This window comes from Lutra lutra, chromosome 2, assembly GCF_902655055.1.
Source record: "Lutra lutra chromosome 2, mLutLut1.2, whole genome shotgun sequence".
Classification (NCBI taxonomy): domain Eukaryota; kingdom Metazoa; phylum Chordata; class Mammalia; order Carnivora; family Mustelidae; genus Lutra; species Lutra lutra.
In genome coordinates this window covers 175,669,408-175,687,576 of record NC_062279.1, presented here as the reverse complement: position 1 = coordinate 175,687,576, position 18,169 = coordinate 175,669,408, and the positions used below count along the sequence as shown (strand labels likewise).

The 18,169-nt window shown below is 39.1% G+C and overlaps 1 protein-coding gene across 3 annotated transcripts in view; it reads right to left on the bottom strand.

Moving 5' to 3' along the window:
• Window positions 1-18,169, bottom strand: part of NSUN7 (NOP2/Sun RNA methyltransferase family member 7) — a 54,466-nt gene that overhangs the window by 5,432 nt on the left and 30,865 nt on the right. For all 3 annotated transcript variants that reach the window (XM_047719176.1, XM_047719177.1, XM_047719178.1), the window contains one exon: window positions 12,811-12,928. In XM_047719176.1, coding sequence (XP_047575132.1) covers window positions 12,811-12,928 — 118 coding nt within the window. The remainder of the gene's footprint in view (window positions 1-12,810; window positions 12,929-18,169) is intronic.

The following is an 18,169-nucleotide window of genomic DNA, read 5'->3' as shown; positions in this document are numbered from 1 at the left end:
TAATTTAATATAATTTAATTTAAATTAATTTAAATTTATTTCAAATTACATTTTAAATTAAATTTAAAAAATAATTTTAAAAAATGTGTTCAGGGTACAGCAAGTATTTCTATGTGGCTGGGACATAAGCTGAATAAGGGGATGTAGAGGTCACTTAGGATACAGGCAGACACACATGACCTCAAATGACATGCCAAAGAGTGACGCAAATGGTGCTTCTTAATAAATGTTTATGTTGAACTAAACGGAAATATAATAGCCATGTAGGTTCTAAAGGCAAGAGAGCCAGTCATTCCTCTCACTGACCTTATAACCTATAAGTTCCATTTCTGAGGCCTATTCATATATGTGCTCTGCACAAATAGAAATCATCAAAAAAAATTTATTCACATAAGATAAAGAATACTCTCTGAAAATAATGATTACTTACCAATTTAGAACATATTTAGTTCCATAATATAAATATGAAGGTTGAGATTTTGTCAGTCTTAATTTTTTTTTTTGAAAGATTTTATTTATTTATTTGACAGAGAGAGATCACAAGTAGACGGAGAGGCAGGCAGAGAGAGAGAGAGAGAGAGGGAAGCAGGTACCCTGCTGAGCAGAGAGCCCGACATGGGACTCGATCCCAGGACCCCGAGATCATGACCTGAGCCGAAGGCAGCGGCTTAACCCACTGAGCCACCCAGGCGCCCCGTCAGTCTTAATTTATAATATATTTCTAGCACCTACAAGAGTGACTGGTATATAATAAATATCCAGTAAGTATTTGATATATGTGATATATCTTAGCTATATATACTGTCTTTCCTAATGGTAATAATAATCCTAATTAAGATTGGTCAAGTTACCTTATAGAAATTGTCCCCACATAACAAAATTATTTCTAAACCCTAGCTTATAGGCCATTTCTTCAAATAATAAATTAATACCCAGTCTCACACATACCTAACTTAGATGATCACATTTGGAATCTGTGGAGTTGATATTTAAATGAGATTTGGGATTTAGAGTTGATCCTGGAATGGGTGAGGACTTGAGGATATTGGGGGGAGTTGGATTTATTTCATGCATGAGACAGACATCAATTTTAGGGAGCCACAGTGGACTGTTAGGGGTTAAATAGTGTTCCTCCAAAATTTTATGCTGACCCAAAACCCAGAATGTGACCTTATTTGGGAAATGGGGTCTTTGCAGATATCATTAGTTAAGATGAGGTGATACTGGAGTGGAGTAGACCCTAAATTCAATATTGGTGTTCCTATAAGTATGGCAGATACAGAGATACACAGGGGAAGAGGGCCATGTGAAGATGGAGACAAAGAGTGACACAGCTACAAGCCAAGGACACCAAAGATGGCTAACAACACCAGAAGCTGGGAGAGAGGCATAAAGCAGATTCTCCCTCAGAGGCTCCAGAAGCCAACCAACCTGCCAACACCTTGACATTTGGACTTTTGGTCTCCAAAACTGTGAGAAAATAAATTTCTCTTGTTACAAGTCACCAGGTTTGGGATAATTTATCGTGCAGCCCAGGAAAATAAGACACCCGGGAAAGGGAATTTTGCAGATGTAATTAAGGTCTCAAATTAGTTAACCTTAAGCTATGCCTATTATCGGGGTGGACCTGACCTAATCACATGAACCCTTTTTAAACCCAGACCTACACAAGTTTTTGGAAGATGGCGGCAGAGTAGGAGGATCCTAGGCTCACCATGTCCTATGCATACAACTTAATAACTATCAAGTCATCCTAAATACCCCAGAACTTGATCTGAAGACTGGCAGAAAAACTCCACAACTCAAGGTAGAGAAAAGGCCACACTGAAGAATGTAGGAAGTGTGGAGACTCAGCTTGGAAGAGAAATAGGTTGTGCAACTGCAGTGGGGAGAGATCCGGGGTCTCCAGCGAGAGATACACTACCACAGAGAACACACAGGAAAGATGAATCCCCATAGGAATGCACTTGAAAAGTGAGAGGGGAGTTTTGTGAGTTCTTCTAACCAGCAGGGCTTAAACCCTGGAGTTTTAAAGGTCAGCATGCTTGGATCGGGGAGAGCTTGGAGGACATTGGGACTGCTTTTGGAGGGAAGGTAGGCAAACAGCCCGCAGACATACGGTGTGGAAACAGCGATCTGCAGAGTGCCTGGAACACAGAGTGGGGAGGTTCTTTGCTCAAAGGAATTGGCTGCCATCATTTCCCTCCCCTGCCCCTCAGCATAAGCACAGGGCTGACACTCACAACCTAACTTGATTAGAACAAACCCTGCTCCCTCCCCCAGTGGAAGAACTGTCCTTTCCAGTCACCCTTGCCTCAGGCTCAGTGTGGGCTTTCCCAGAAGACTGGCCCATATCCCTGCCAACACCATATCTCCTGACCCAGGAGTTTTGGTGAGGCCTCGGTTCTGGTAACAGTGGAGACCTGTCTTATTTCATAAGCAGACCAGAGCACACTTAGTTAAAATGCAACACATTCAGTCCAGAGCCCAAACACTGCCCACAACAAACAAAGAGAGCCTCTGCAGTTGACTGGGCTGAAGGACCAAGTGGCCAGGCCACGACAGCAGAGCACACACTAGAGACACTCCAAGAAGTGCCAGGCCCTGGAGAACCGGGAACACTATACTGCAGGGCACTACAGGGCTTTCTTTCTTCATAAAGCCATTACCCTCAAGGACAGGAGACATAGCTGACCTTCCTAACACAGAGACAGACAAAATGAGAAGACAGAGGAATTTGTTCCAAATGAAAGAACAGGACAAGGTCACAGCTGGACATCTAAGTGAAACAGATGTAAGTAACACTTCTGATTGAGAATTTAAAGCACTAATCATGCTTGAGAGGAGGGCTGGGGCCCCCAGCACAGGCCAGGCATTCGTCAGCCACAGGCCTTCGATCTCTCTGAGTCAGTGGTCGCCCTGTGGTCCTGCTGGCTCCATGTCATTCTGCAACTTCTTTGGTTGGTGAGGCTTTCCAGAACCACTTAGAGCCACTTGTCTATGTGAGCATCAAGTATGACTGTGAGCTTTTCTTCAGCTGCTGAAAGTATGAACATGTGGCCACTTTCACTGAGACCAGGCATGCAGATCGTGTGGCCGAGTGTCAGGAGCACAATACACCTGAAGCCCTAAAAGTGTCCTGTGGTAGGTGTGGCCTTGGGCTGGGACACGAGTTCCTGAATGATGGTGCCAAGTCAGGGAAGCCCTGTTTCTGAATATTTAGCCATTTGCTGAAGTTCAACTGGAACTGGAAATGCAAACGAGCTTCTGCCTCTCAGGAGCCATAGGCAGCAGTGCATACCCGTTCCGGCTGGACTCTGCCCTGTGGCCACACTCCAACCATCCCACTGTGGAACTGGAGGCCCAGACACTTAGATGGGAGAGAGCTAGCTGAAGAATTAGGAATTTGTGGCTCTACAAAGTTCTTCTTGGGAAAAACACTGGTTTGCTATAATGGCCCATACCCTGCTGCCAGGATGGACCTGGAGAGCCCAACTGTGGGCTTACCTCAGCCTCTTGCTCATATGGGAGTCTCGCTAAGGTGGGCTGTTAAGCCTAGAATGTCTTGGAATGATGTTGCATCCCCACCTTCTCTTCTCCTCAGCCCACTGTTCCCTCCTTGCCCATCTGAACTCACCCCATGGGACCAGGTTCTGAGACAGGCTCTCACCCTCACAAAGCTTGGTCCATCTTCCCCAGGCTATGCTGGGAGACAGAATGCAAAGGGAGACAGCTCTCACCAACTGCTCCAGCATAAATCATTACATGAGTCACTCTGGTTAAACCCTTCCAAGCAGCCAGAATGGTGATGATCGTTGATCCACTGGAGGAGTGGGCTAAGGGTACAGACCTCTGGTCTCTCAGTTATGAGAGGAGAAATCCCGAACCCTGTTTCACAATCTGTACTGGTACATCTTGCCTCACTCAGGCTTAGGAAAGTGGTTGTTGCTCCATTATCCTGACTGCCCAAGGCCAGGACTTACAGCCCACAGTTCATACCTTCCCAGGAAGCAGTGACTGCACTATCTTGCACATGCTTTGAAGCTGTTGCTGTCTGGGAAGGTAGTGATGCTGAAGCTCCCTCCCATCTTAACTCTTCTGCAGAGTAATCAGGAGATCCATAAACAAATGGAACCCCCAAAATAAGATAATAATAAAATAAAGCAATGATCACAAAGATACTAGACTTGAGAAAAGAGGGGAAGATATCAGTGAGACCATTAACACAGAGATAAAGAATAACATAGCAGAGATAAAGGTCTTAATAAACGAAATGAGACACATGCTTGATGGAATGGACAGCAGGCTGGAAGAAGCACAGGAACAAATCAATGACCTAGAAAATCAAGCTGAACAAAAGAGAGAAAAAAAGAATTATGCAAAACAAGAATAGACTTAGGGAACTCAGTGACTCCATCAAATGTAATAGCATTCCTTTTTTTTTTTTTTTTAAGATTTTATTTATTTACTTAACAGAGAGAGACACAGCAATAAAGGGAACACCAAGCAAGGGGAGTGGGAGTGGGAGAAGCAGGCTTCCTTCTGAGCAGGGAGTCTGATGCAGTGCTCGATTCCAGGACCCTGGGATCATGACTTGAGCCAAAGGCAGACACTTAATGACTGAGCCACCCAGGCGCCCCCTTGTGACAGCATTCTTATTATAGGGGTCCCAGAAGAGGAAGACAGAGATAAGGGGGCAGAAAATTGAAGAGGCAATAGCTAAAAACTTCACTCATCTGGGGAAGGAAAAAGATATCCAGATCCAGGAGGCACAGAGAACCCCCAACAAAATCAACAAAAGCAGATCCACACCAAGACATATTGATTTTTTAATTTTAAGTAGGCTCCACACCCAACATTGGGTTCAAGCTCACAACCCTAAAATCAAGAGTCTCATGTGTGAGCCAGCCAGGTACCCCACCAAGACATATTATAATTAAAATGGCAAAATATAGTGATAAGGAAAAAATATTAAAAGCAACAAGACAAAAGAAGACAGTTACATACAATGGAAACCCCAAAAGACTATCAGTGGATTTTTTTCATTAGAAACTTTCCAAGCCAGAAAAAAAGTGGCATGATATATTCAAAGTGCTAAGTGGAAAAAACCTGCAGGCAAGAATACTCTATCCAGCAAGGCTATCATTTGGAATAGGAGAGATAATGAATTTCCCAGACAGACAAAAACTAAAGGAGTTCATGACCACTATGCCAGCCCTGCAAGAAATAAAGAGCACTCTTTGAGCAGAAAGGAAAGACCAAAATGACAGTATGAAGGTAGGAAACACAAGAGCAGCCAAAATGAATACTTATGTAAAAAAAAAAAAAATCAGTCAAGGAACTCAGAAAATAGAAGGATGTAAAGTATGACCCCATATAGCTAGAACATGGTGAAGAGAAAAGTAAAGAATGAGTTCAAGCTTAGATAACCATCAACTTAATAGAGACTGCCATATGTAGATGTTATGTACAAACCTGATGGTAACCACAAATAAACGGGCAAAGAATAAAGAGGAAGAAATCCAAATATATCACTAAAGAAAACCAGCAATCCATGAAAGAGAGAACAACAAGAAAAGATCAGAGAAAATCTTCAGAAACAACCACAAAACAAGCAATACAATGGCAATAAATACATATCTATCAATAATTACTTTGAATGTAAATGTACTAAATGCACCAATCAGAAGACGTAGGGTGACAGAATGGATAAAAAAACAAAACCCATCTGGATGCTGCCAATTAGAGAGTCATTTCAGACCTAAACACATCTGCAGACTGAGAGTGAGGAGATAGAGAAACATTTGTCATGTAAATGGTGTCAAAGAAAGGTAGAGTAGCAATACTTAGCTCAGACGAAATAGACTTTAAAACAAAGACTGTAACAACAAAGGAGGACACTATATAATTATCAAGGGGACAATCCAATAAGAGGTAACATTTATAAATGTTTATGCACCTAACATGGGAGCACCCAAATGCATAAAACAGTTAATAACAAACTTAAAGGAACCAATTCATAATAATGCAATAATAGTAGTGACTTTAAAACCCCCACTCACATCAATGGAGAGATCATCTAAACAGAAAGTCAACAAGGAAATAATGGCTTTGAATGACACAATGGACCAGATGGACTAACAGAAATACTCCAAACAGTCCACTCTAAAACAGCAGAATACACATTCCTTTCAAGTGCACATGGAACGTTCTCCAGGCCACAGAACAGGCCTCAACAAATTCAAAAAGAATGAAGTAATACTGTACATCTTTTCTCAACACAGTGCTATGAAACTTCTTAGAAGTCAACCACAAGAAAAAATCTGGAAAGACCACAAATACATGGAGGTTAAATAACATGCTACTAAACAATAGATGGTTCATCTAAGAAATAAAAGAAAAAATTAAAAAAAAAACATGAAAAGAAATAAAAATGAAAACATAATTGTTCAAAACCTTCAGGACCCAGCAAAAGCAGTTCTAAGAGGGAAGTTAATAGTAACACAGGCCTGCCTCAAGAATCAGAAGAATCTTGGGGCGCCTGGGTGGCTCAGTGGTTAAGCCTCAGCCTATGGCTCAGGTCATGATCTCAGGGTCCTGGGATGGAGCCCCTCATCAGGCTCTCTGCTCAGCAGGGAGCGTGCTTCCCCCCCTCTCTCTGTCTGCCTCTCTGCCTACTTGTGCTCTCTCTCTCTCTCTCTGTCAAATAAATAAAATCTTTTATAAGAGAAACACTTTATGGAAAACTTTATGCCAACAAATTGGACAACGTGGGAGAAATGGATAAATTCCTAGAAACATATAATCTACCAAAATGGAAACAGGAAGAAATAGAAAATTTGAACAGACCAATTGCCAGCAAAGAAATTGAATCAGTAATCAAAAAGCTCCCATCAAACGAAAGTCCAGGACCAAGTAGCGTCCCACAGGAATTCTACCCAACATCTAAGAAGAGTTAATACCTATTCTTCTTAACCTATTTCAAAAAATACAAGAGGAAGGAAAACTTCCAAACTCATTCTACGAGGCCAGTGTTACCCTGATGCCAAAACCAGATAAAGATGTCACAGAAAGAGAGACCTAGAGGCCAGTATCGCTGAGGAATATAGATGCAAAAATTCTCAACAAAATACCAGCAAATCAAATCCAATAATATATCTTAAAAATTATTGATGACGATCAAGTGGGATTTATGCCTGGGTTGTAAGAGTGGTTCAGTGTTCCCAGATCAACCAGTGTGATACGTCACATCAAGATGAGAAAGGATAAGAACTGTATGATCATTTCAATAGATGCAGAAAAAGCATTTGAGGGGTCCCTGGGTCATTCAGCTGGTTAAGCATCTGACTCTTGGTCTCAGTTCAGGTCTTGATCTCAGGGTTATAAGTTCAAGCCTCACACTGAAAAAGAAAAGAAAAGAAAAAGCATTTGCCAAATACAACATCCATTCATGATAAAAACCCTCAACAAGGCAGGTTTAGAGGGAACACACCTCAACATAATAAAGGCCATAAAAACTGAGAATCTTTTCCCCTTAAGTCAGAAATAAGACAAGGATGTGCACTCTCACCACTTCTATTCAACATAGCACTAGAAGTCCTAGCCACAGCAATCAGACAACAATGACAACATAAAAGGCATCCAAATCAGCAAGGAGGAAGTAAAACCTTCACTATTTACAGATGACATACTACTATGTATAGAAAACCGACAAGACTACCAAAAAACTTCTAGAACTGATACATGAATTCGGTCCAGTCACAGGATACAAAATCAGTATACGGAAACCTGTTACATTTCTATACACCAGCAATGAAGCAGCAAAAAGAGAAACCAAGGAATTGATCCCATTTACAATTGCACCAAAAATGGTGATGCCTCAGAATGAACCCGACCAAAGAGGTGAAAGAACTATACTCTGAAAACTACAGGAACCTGACTGATAAAAGGAAGTGAAGATGATACAAAGAAATGGAAAGATATACTCTGCTCATGGATTGGGAGAACAAATATTGTTAAAATATCTAGACTACCCAAAGCATTCTACACGTTTAATGCAATTCCTATCAAAATACCAACAGCATTTTTCACAGAACTAGAACAATCCCAAAATTTGTAGGGACCCACAAAAGACCCCAAACAGGTACGGCAATCTCGAAAAGGAAAAAGAAAAAAAAAAAAAAAAAAGCTAAGCTGGAGGCACCACAATTCCAGACTTCAAGCTCTGTTACAAAGCTGTAGTTATCAAAACAGTATGGTACTGGCACGAAAACAGACACATAGGTCAATAGAACAGAATAGTAAATCCAGAAATAAACCCACAATTTTATGGACAATTTCTCTTTGGCAAAGCAGGAAACAATAGCCGATGGGAAGAAGACAGTCTCTTCAACAAATGGTGTTGGGAAAACTGGACAGCAACATGCAAAAGAATGAAACCGGACCACTTTCTTATGCCAGACACAAAAATAAATTCAAAATGGATTAAAGACCTAACTGTGAGACCTTGAAACCATAAAAATCCTAGAAGAGAGTACAGGCATTAATTTCTCTGACATCAGGTGGAGCAAGTTTTTTCTAGATAGATCTCCTAAGTCAAGGAAAACAAAAGCAAAAACAAACTATTGGGACTACATCAAAATAAAAGCCTCTGCACAGCAAAGGAGACAATCAACAAAACTAAAGGGCAGCCTGAGGAACAGGGTAAGATATATGCCAATGACATATTCAGTAAAGGGTTAGCATCCAAGGTTACACAAAGAACTTATAAAACTCAACACCCTGAATCCAAATAATCCAATTTAAAAATGAGCAGAAAACATGAACAGACACTTCTCCAAAGAAAGCAGCCAGATGGCCAGACACATGAAAAGCTCCTCACCATCACTCATCATCAGGGAGATGCAATTTGAAACTATAATGAGATATCACCTCACAGAGGTCAGAATGGCTAAAAATCAACAACCCGGGAAACAAGGATTGGCGAGGCTGCGGAGAAAAAAGAACGCTTGTGCACTGTCGGAGGCAGTGGGTGCAGCCCGTGGAAAACAGTATGGAAGGTCCTCAAAAAGCTACAAATAGGACTTTCCTAGGATCCAGCAATTGCACTACTGGGTATTTACCCAAATAATACAAAAACACTAATTCCAAGAGGTACATACACTCCTCTTTTTATAGCAGCACTATTAACAATAGCCAAGGTATGGAAACAATCCAAGTGTCCCTTGCTTGAGGAATAGATAAAGAAGCTGTGGTGTACACACACACACACACACACACACACACACACAGAGGAATATTATTTGGCCTTTAAAAAGACTGAAATCTTGCTGTTTGCAATGACATGGATAGAGCTAGCGAGTATAATGCCAAGTGAAGTAAGTCACTGAGAGACAATTACCATATGAATCTTATAGGTGGAATTTAAGAAACAAGACAAACAAGCAAAGGGGAAAAGAGAGAGAGAGGCAAGCCAAGAAACAGACTCTTAACTATAGAGAACAAACTGGTGGTTACTAGAGGGGAGGTGGTGGGGGGTGGGGGAAACAGGTGAAGGGGGTTAAGAGTACCCTTATCATGAGGAGCACTGAGTAATGGGTAGAGTCATTGAATCACTCTATTGCACACTGGAAACTAATATAGCACCATATGTTTATGATACTGGAATTAAAAGTTTTTAAATATTTAAAACATGAACAATCTAGAAAATATTTGTAATTCTTATGAAAACAGCTAATATCCCTAATATACAATGAGACATAGAAAAAGAAGAAAATGATGAATAACGCAGTTGAAAAAGTAGTAAAGAACACAGGCAGACAGCTTACAGATCAATAGCAATAACCATAACAACGAACATTCACTGAACAGTTGGGTGTCACGTGATGTTCATGTGTTAATACATTCAATCCCCACCAAGACCCACCGAGGTAGGGAATATGGAAACCCATGTTACAGCCACTTCTCCTTCCACTCCTTTCACAGTCCCTTTCTCCCACAACAAAAGTCGGCACCTACCTCATCTGAGTGCACCGTCCTGGGCTGTAAAAATCTCTAGATGCTAAACAAAACGACAACTTGAGACTGTGGCTCTCTTTGCCCATGGCAAAACAGAGTTTAGGTAAGAAGTTCTTTAAGGGTTGCAAACTCTTAACAAAGCTGTTCTTGAACTAACTTCTTCCTTTCTTTTCCCCCCAACTTTCTCACTGCCTTCCTGCCTTCCCTCTCCTTCCTCTCCTTCCTTATTTCTATCTATCTTTGAATTATAATTTGAAGCAAATCACAGAAGCATATTAACATGTTTGTTTGAATTAAGGAATAAAGTCAGATTTCTCCTGACAAGGTCAGTCTGGTTTTAACAATGAGAACTACTTTTGTAAAACAGGTAACAAATTCAACATTTTTCCATAAATTAAATAAGATAAACATGCAGATCCAAAGATTTAACAGAAATATGTTTAAATCACATGCAATATAATATTCCAGAAATATTCTGTAATTATTTAAACTTATGAAGAAAAATATTAGATTTCAACTTTAAAATATAGAAAAAGATCACAGTTATTTAAAAAAAGGTAGGGAATGGGGTGCCCCGGCAGCTCAGTCCATTTAAGCATCTGTCTTCAGCTCAGGTCACAGTCTCAGGGTCCTGGAATCGAGCCCCGCATTGGTCTTCCTGCTCATGGGGAGTCTGCTTCCCCCTCTCCCTCTGTCTCTGCCCCTGACTAATGCTCTCTCTCTCTCTCTCAAATAAATACTTTTTTTTAAATGGTAGGAAGTATTCGAACAAAAATGTTTGAAGACTACAGCGCTGGAAACTGCAACATTACACTGGCCAGTCAGTAACTGGGACAGTACCCAAACTATACGTGGAGAAATGGAAATTTAGTTTACAACCAGATCTCATCTTCTTCCCCTTCAGACTTGGTAAAGATTTGAAAGTCTGATAAAACCCAGCATGGGTGAAGCTTTGGGGAAATAGGTTGAAATAAGAGTGTATATTTTGGTAAGTAATTTGATAAGACCGATTACAACTTAAAACGTGTACAACCTTTGGTTTCTGAAAACCTGAAAGACTACATATTAAACTGTTAACAATGGTTATATCCAAGGGGGTGAAATTTGGAAAAATTCATTTTTTTAAAGTTAGTATTTCTGTAATGTTTGAAGTTTTTACAGTATAGAACAAGGAAGAAAAAGCAGCGTAAACCTAAGCAGCGTAAACTTTACCATGATGGCTAAAGTCCAAAACTGAGCTGTTTTTGGAATAACAGAAGGAAATTTAAACACCAGATTGGTGAATAGATTGAATGGCATATAATATTGCTTTCAAATGTAAATTCTACTATTTGGGGAATTAAGAAATGATTCTTAGAAGCCAGACACTGGGCTTCCCTAATCAATTCATAAGTTCTTTCAGCAGCATCCTTAGCAAGTAGTTAAACCTCTTGTATAAATATACTCTCCAATTTTAGACCAAATCCCACATTATTCTGTCTTCATGTCTTTTAATATTACTTGTGTCTTTTATACCATATTATGGATTAATCATTTACCATGGCTTACCTGAAATAAAATCTAATGAAAAAAAAAATGTTTCTCCATTTTTGCCACATTACAATCTTAGGAAACATCCCTGACAAGACAAGTCAAATCATTCACGTTGATGAATTTGTTTATATACCCGCAATAATTCTCTTTGCCACTAGATGGTGATTTTGCTAATGCTGTGCTGAGAAGCTCTTAGAACAGGAGATTGGCCATTAGCCACCAACAGGAGCTACTCAATTAGGAAGTCAAGTCAAGTAAGAAGAAGGGAAATACAAGTGTAATGAACATATCCACTTGTGAATGGCAAAGGAAAAAATATCAAGTCAAAACGAGGGAGCAAACCATATGCATATTAAGGAACTTCTGTAAGAATTATGGGAAAATTCATGGGGCGCCTGGGTGGCTCAGTGGGTTAAAGCCTCTTCCTTTGGCTCAGGTCATGATCCCAGGGTCCTGGGATCGAGCCCCGCATCGGGCTCTCTGCTCAGTGGGGAGCCTGCTTCCTCCTCTCTCTCTCTGCCTGCCTCTCTGCCTACTTGTGATCACTGTCAAATAAATAAATAAAATCTTAAAAAAAAAAAAGAATTATGGGAAAATTCAGAACATGAGAAGTAAGTAAAAAATAGAAGAGATGTTTTAAAATACCTACTGTACAGTCTTGAAGAACTAATTGGGGCCATGTATTTTTAGATCCACTCCTTATTTTGATATCCACAGTTCAGATGGAATATTCTCGCTCTGCCCTCTATCCATATTTTACTGCAGCATTGTACCCAAGAAGCTACTTGAATTATTTAGGCTATTTTTACCTCAGTCCTTTTGAGGGACAAAGGCTACAAGGGGCTAAGAAATGTGTTTTCAGATAATAAACATCCAATTAAATAATTTTCTCTCTCCTTCCTAAGGTTATTTTATATACTTATTCTTCTTATACTTTACTGAGGCATAAATGTATATAAAACTCAGGATATAAAATTTAGATCTAATTTATCCAAAAACCAACCGCCTCAAAGCCAAAATGCTTTTAGCTTGACTAACGATAACAACAGAAAGAACTGTTAGGACTACAAGGGAATACTCATGCCCAGCCATTTGCAACGGTTCTACAGAATCTACGTTATAGTCGTAAGAAGTTGGGTTATTTGGTTATGTTAAAGTGTAACAAAAAGGACGTGGAATGTCTTTATATAACTTAGAAAATCACAACCATTTACTCTCAGCAATATCTGATTGAGTTCCAAGTGACCTTTCTTTTCTTACCTGTAAGGCTGTACTTTAATCCCAAGGTCTTGAAATTCTAGTGCTTTCTTCACGACAGCTTCGTTTTCTTCTGGGTAGACTGAACATGTGCAGTAAACGACTGCTTGAGCCTTAGTAACTATAAAGGAGGTGTAATTAATGATAATAATGACCCCATTAACAATTCTAAACAGATTTATGTTTCCAAACATCTACTTGATACTAATACCACATGGCTGTAATGGGAATGATTTCCATAAACGCTTGCATGACTCCCTTTTAAAGCACAGATTAGTAATGTAAGACTGTGGCCAAGAAGTAAAGGAAGTCTAATTGGATTGTGTGGAAATTGAAAATTCTTTTTTTTTTCAAATTTTAATTTAAATTCTAGTTAGTTAACATACAGTGTGATATTAGTTTTCTGTGTATAAATTAGTAATTCATCACTTACATCCAATACCCAGTGCTCATCACAAGTGCCCTCCTTAATCCCCATCACCCATTTAATCCATCCCCCCACTTACCTCCCCCTCTAGAAACCCTCAGTTTGTTCTCTATAGTTAAGCATCCACTTTCTAGTTTGCCTCTTTTTTTCTCTCCTATGTTCATCCGTTCTGTGTCTTAAATCCTATGTATAAGTGAAATCATACGGAATTTGTCTTTCTTTGAATGACTTCACTTAGCATAACACTCTCTAGCTTCATCCACATTGTTGCAAACGGCAAGATTTCATTCCTTTTTGTGGCTGAGTAATATTCCATTGTATATACATACCCCATCTTCTTTATCCATTCATCAGTCAATGGACATTTGGGCTCTTTCCATAATTTGGCTATTGTTGATAATGCTGCTATGAACACTATGAACACTGGTGTGCATGTGTCTCTTCATATCAGTATTTTTCTATCCTTTGGGTAAATACCTAGTAGTACAATTGCTGGATCATAGGGTAGTTCTATTTTTGACTTTTCAAGGAACCTTTGTACTGTCTTCCAGAATGGCTGCACCAGTTTGCATTCCCACCAACAGTTAAGAGGGTTCCCCTTTCTCAGCATCCTTGCCAATATCTGTTGTTTTTGTGTTGTTAATTTTAGCTATTCTGACAGGTGTGAGGTGATATCTCATTGTACTTTTGATTTGCATTTCCCTGCTGATGACTGATGTTGAGAATCTTTTCATATGTCTGTTGGCCATCTGGATGTCTTCTTTGGAAAAATGTCTATTCATGTCTTCTGCCATTTCTTAACTGGATTATTTGGTTTGGGGTGTTGAGTTTGACAAGTTCTTTACAGATTTTGGATACTAACCCTTTATTGGATATTTGTAAATATCTTCTCCCATTCCAAAGGTTGCCTTTTAGTTTTATTGATTTGTTACTTCACTGGGCAGAAGCTTTTTATCTTGATGGAGTCCCAAAAGTTTATTTTTGCTTTTGTTCCCCTTGACTCAAGGGCCCTATCTAGTAAGAAGTTGCTATGTCTAATGTAAAAGAGGTTACTGCCTGTGTTCTCATCTAGGATTTTGATTGTTTCTTATCTCATATGTAGGTCTTTCACCCATTTTGAATTTATTTTTGTGTATGGCATGAGAAAGTGGTCCAGTTTCATTCTTTTGCATGTTGCTGTCCAGTTTTCCCAGCACCATTTGTTGAAGAGAGACTGTCTTTTTCCCATTGGATATTCTTTCCCGCTTTGTTGAAGATTAGTTCTGGGTCCATTTCGGGGTTTTCCATGCTGTTCCATGGATCTATGTGTCTGTTTTTGTGCCAGTACCATACTGTCTTGATCATTACAGCTTTGTAGTATAACTTGAAGTCCAGAATTTTGATGCCTCAGCTTTGCTTTGCTTTTTTAAGATTGCTTTGGTTTTTTGGGGTCTTTTGTGGTTCTGTACAATTTTAGGATTATTTATTCTAATTCTATGAAAAATGATGGTGGTATCTTGATAGGAATTGCATTAAATGTGCAGATTGCTTTGCATAGTATAACATTTAAACAATATTTGTTCTCCTGATCTATGAACATGGAATATTTTCCCTCTTCTTTGTATCATTTTCAATTTCATTCTCCAGTGTTTTACACAGTTTTCAGAGAACAGGCCTTTCACCTCTTTGGTTGGTTTATTCCTATGTGTCTTATGGTTTTTGGTACAGTTGTATATGATATAAATTCCTTGATTTCTCTTTTTGCTGCTTCATTATTGGTGTACAGAAATGCAACACATCTCTGTCCATTGATTTTGTATCCTGTGACTTTACTGAATTTGTGTTATTGGTTCTAGTAATTTTTTAGTGGAGTCTTTGTGTTATCCAAATAGAGTATCATGTGACCTGCAAATAGTGAAAGTTTGACGTTTTTCTTGCCAGTTTGGGTGCCTTTTATTTTTTTGTTTATCCAATTGCTAGGCTAGGATTTTCAGTACTATGTTAAGTAACAGCAGTGAGAGTGGGCATCCCTGTCTTGTTACTGACCATAGAGGAAAAGTTCTCATTTTTTTCCCCATTAAGGATGATATTAGCTGTGGGTTTTTCATATATGGCTTTTTTTTTTTAAGATTCAATTTATTTATTTGTCAGAGAGAGAGAGAGCACAAGCAGACAGTGTGGCAGGCAGAGAGAGAGGGAGAAGCAGACTCCCTGCTGAGCAGGGAGCCCAATGCGGGACTCGATATATATGGCTTTTATTATGTTGAGGTTATGTTCCCTCTATCCCTACTCTGTTGAGGTTTTTTAATCATGAATGCATGTTGTATTTTGTCAAATCCTTTTTTTTGCATCTATTGAGAGGATCATGTGGTTCTTATTGTTTCTTTTATTAACGTGGTGTATCATGTTGATTGATTTACTGATGTTGAACCACACTTGCAACCCAGTAATAAATCTCACTTGATCGTGAATAATTCTTCTAATGTATTGTTGGATTTGGCTTGCTAATATTTTATTGAGAATTTTTGCATCCATGTTCATCAGGAATATTGGCCTGTGGGGCCTTTGTCTGGTTTTGGAATCAAGGTAATACAGCCTTGTAGAATGAGTTTGAAAGTCTTCTTTCCATTTCTATTTTTTGTAATAGTTGGAGAAGAATAGGTATTAACTCTTTAATGTTTGGAAGAACTTCCTGGGAAGCCATCCGGCCCTGGGCTTTTGTTTGCTGGGAGAGTTTTTGTTTTGTTTTGTTTGTTTTAAGACTTTTTTATTTATTTGAGAGAGAGAGAGAGAGAGAGAGAGAGAGAGTGTGTGTGTGTGTGTGTGTGTGTAGGGAGGCAGAGGGAGAAGGAGAGAATTTTTAAGCAGACTTTCCACTGAGCACAGAGCCTGATGAGGGCTCAGTCCCAGGACCCTGAGATCATGACCTGAGTCAAAATCAAGAGTCAGATGCTTAACCAACTCAGCCACCTAGGCACCCCTGTTGGGAGGTTTTTGATTACTGATTTCATTTTTTTTGCTGGTTATCAGTCTGTTCAAGTTTTCTATTTCTTCCTGTTTCAGTTTTGGTAGTTCATATGTTTCTAGGAATTTATCCATTTCTTCTGGGTTGTCCAATATGTTGGTATAATGTTTTTCATAATATTCTCTTAAAATTGTATTTCTGTGGTGTTGGTTTTTATTTCTCCTCTCTCCTTTGTGATTTTATTTATTTGGGTCCTTTCTTCTTTCTTTTTGATAAGTCTGAGTAGGGGTTTATCAATTTTATTGTTTTCAAAGAATAGGCTGCTGGTTTCATCGATCTATCTGGAAACTGGAAGCTCCAGCAATGTGACCAAGCCAGTTACAGACAAGCAATACTTGACAGTACCATGAGCTTGATCCTCCTGGCATTCTCCCACAAGCCATATCACAGACCTAGTTTAAAGGACTCTAGAAACAGACTTAGGTATGGATTCCAATTCTTTACTTAACTGCTGTATGAACCGGGCAAATTTAGTTAAACTCTCAGATTCTTCTTCTGTAAAATGAGATACTACTACTACTGGCACTCACTCATTTATTCACACATTATCAAACACCTACTCCATGTTAAGCACTAGTCTAGGCACCCAAGATACACAGACAAAAATCGCTGTCCCTGGGGAGCTCCTTTTCCATGCTTTATTGACATGATAAGACACAAATAGTTAAATCAGATAGTATCTTTAGGAGGTGATAAGTGCTGTAGAGAAAAAGTAGGGATGGAGGATAGTTTCAGGAGATGATACTGTAATTTTAAATAAAGTAATTAGAGAAAGCATAAAAAATTATTTACCAACCTTCTAATCTTCCAACCAACTTATTTCATAGATATTCATATATATGTATTCAGGTTCAAATTAATGTTTATTAGTAGCATCAACTAAAAAGGCAGACCTGCTCTGGGCTTTCCATGTGTCTTATTTCTACCTCATCTATGTTCTACCTTCATGTACTGAATTATCCAAACCTGTATATTTATCTTTGAGTCTTTGGAGATCGGAATTATTCACACTCATATCCCTATTATCCAGCCTAACCCAGAGTTCACACTTGATAAACATGCCCTGAATTAATAATAGTTTATGTCATTTCTCAGAGACTTCTCAATTTCCCATATCCATATCCATTTGAGGGCAATGCTCCTCCAAACCTAAATGGTACTTAAATCTAAATGGAATGATTGAAACAACAAAATAAATACCTAAAGAGCTTAGTTACTCAGAATTCAAATCAAGAAATCTGGGCTTTGTTTGTAATTGCATTTCTCTATTCTCTGTTTAGTACTAAGAGATGTAAGAGTTTGATTAAAATTTGGATGGTAGAATAGTTATTATGGGCAGGCACAATGACAACAGAAAAATCACATCAAGTAAGAAGCCAGAGGAAACAAAATGGTTCCATAATGGATGTATGTAATTATTTTACTGCAGCATGAAGAAACTGTTTATTATGCTTGCTAACCTATGCTACAAATGATAGCACAGAACCTATTTTTATTTATTTTTTATTTATTTTTTTTAAGATTTTATTTATTTATTTGTCAGAGAGAATGAGCACAGGCAGAGGCAGAGGGAGAAGCAGGCTCCCTGCTGAGCAAGGAGCCCGATGTGGGACTCGATCCCAGGATGCTGGGATCATGACCTGAGCCGAAGGCAGCTGCTTAACCAACTGAGCCACCCAGGCGTCCCCAGAACCTATTTTTTAAAAGGCAGTCTCTGTCTCTCTGTCTCTGTCTGCCTCTCTCTCTGTCTGCCTCTGTCTGCCTCTCTCTCTGTCTCTGCCTGCCTCTCTGCCTACTTGTGATCTCTGTCAAATAAATAAAGTCTTAAAAAAAAATAAATAAAAGGCAGACCGAACTGGGTAAAAATAAATATTCTGGTATTAGAAGGCACTAATTTTGGAAAATTCACTATGATTCACAACTCATTGTCC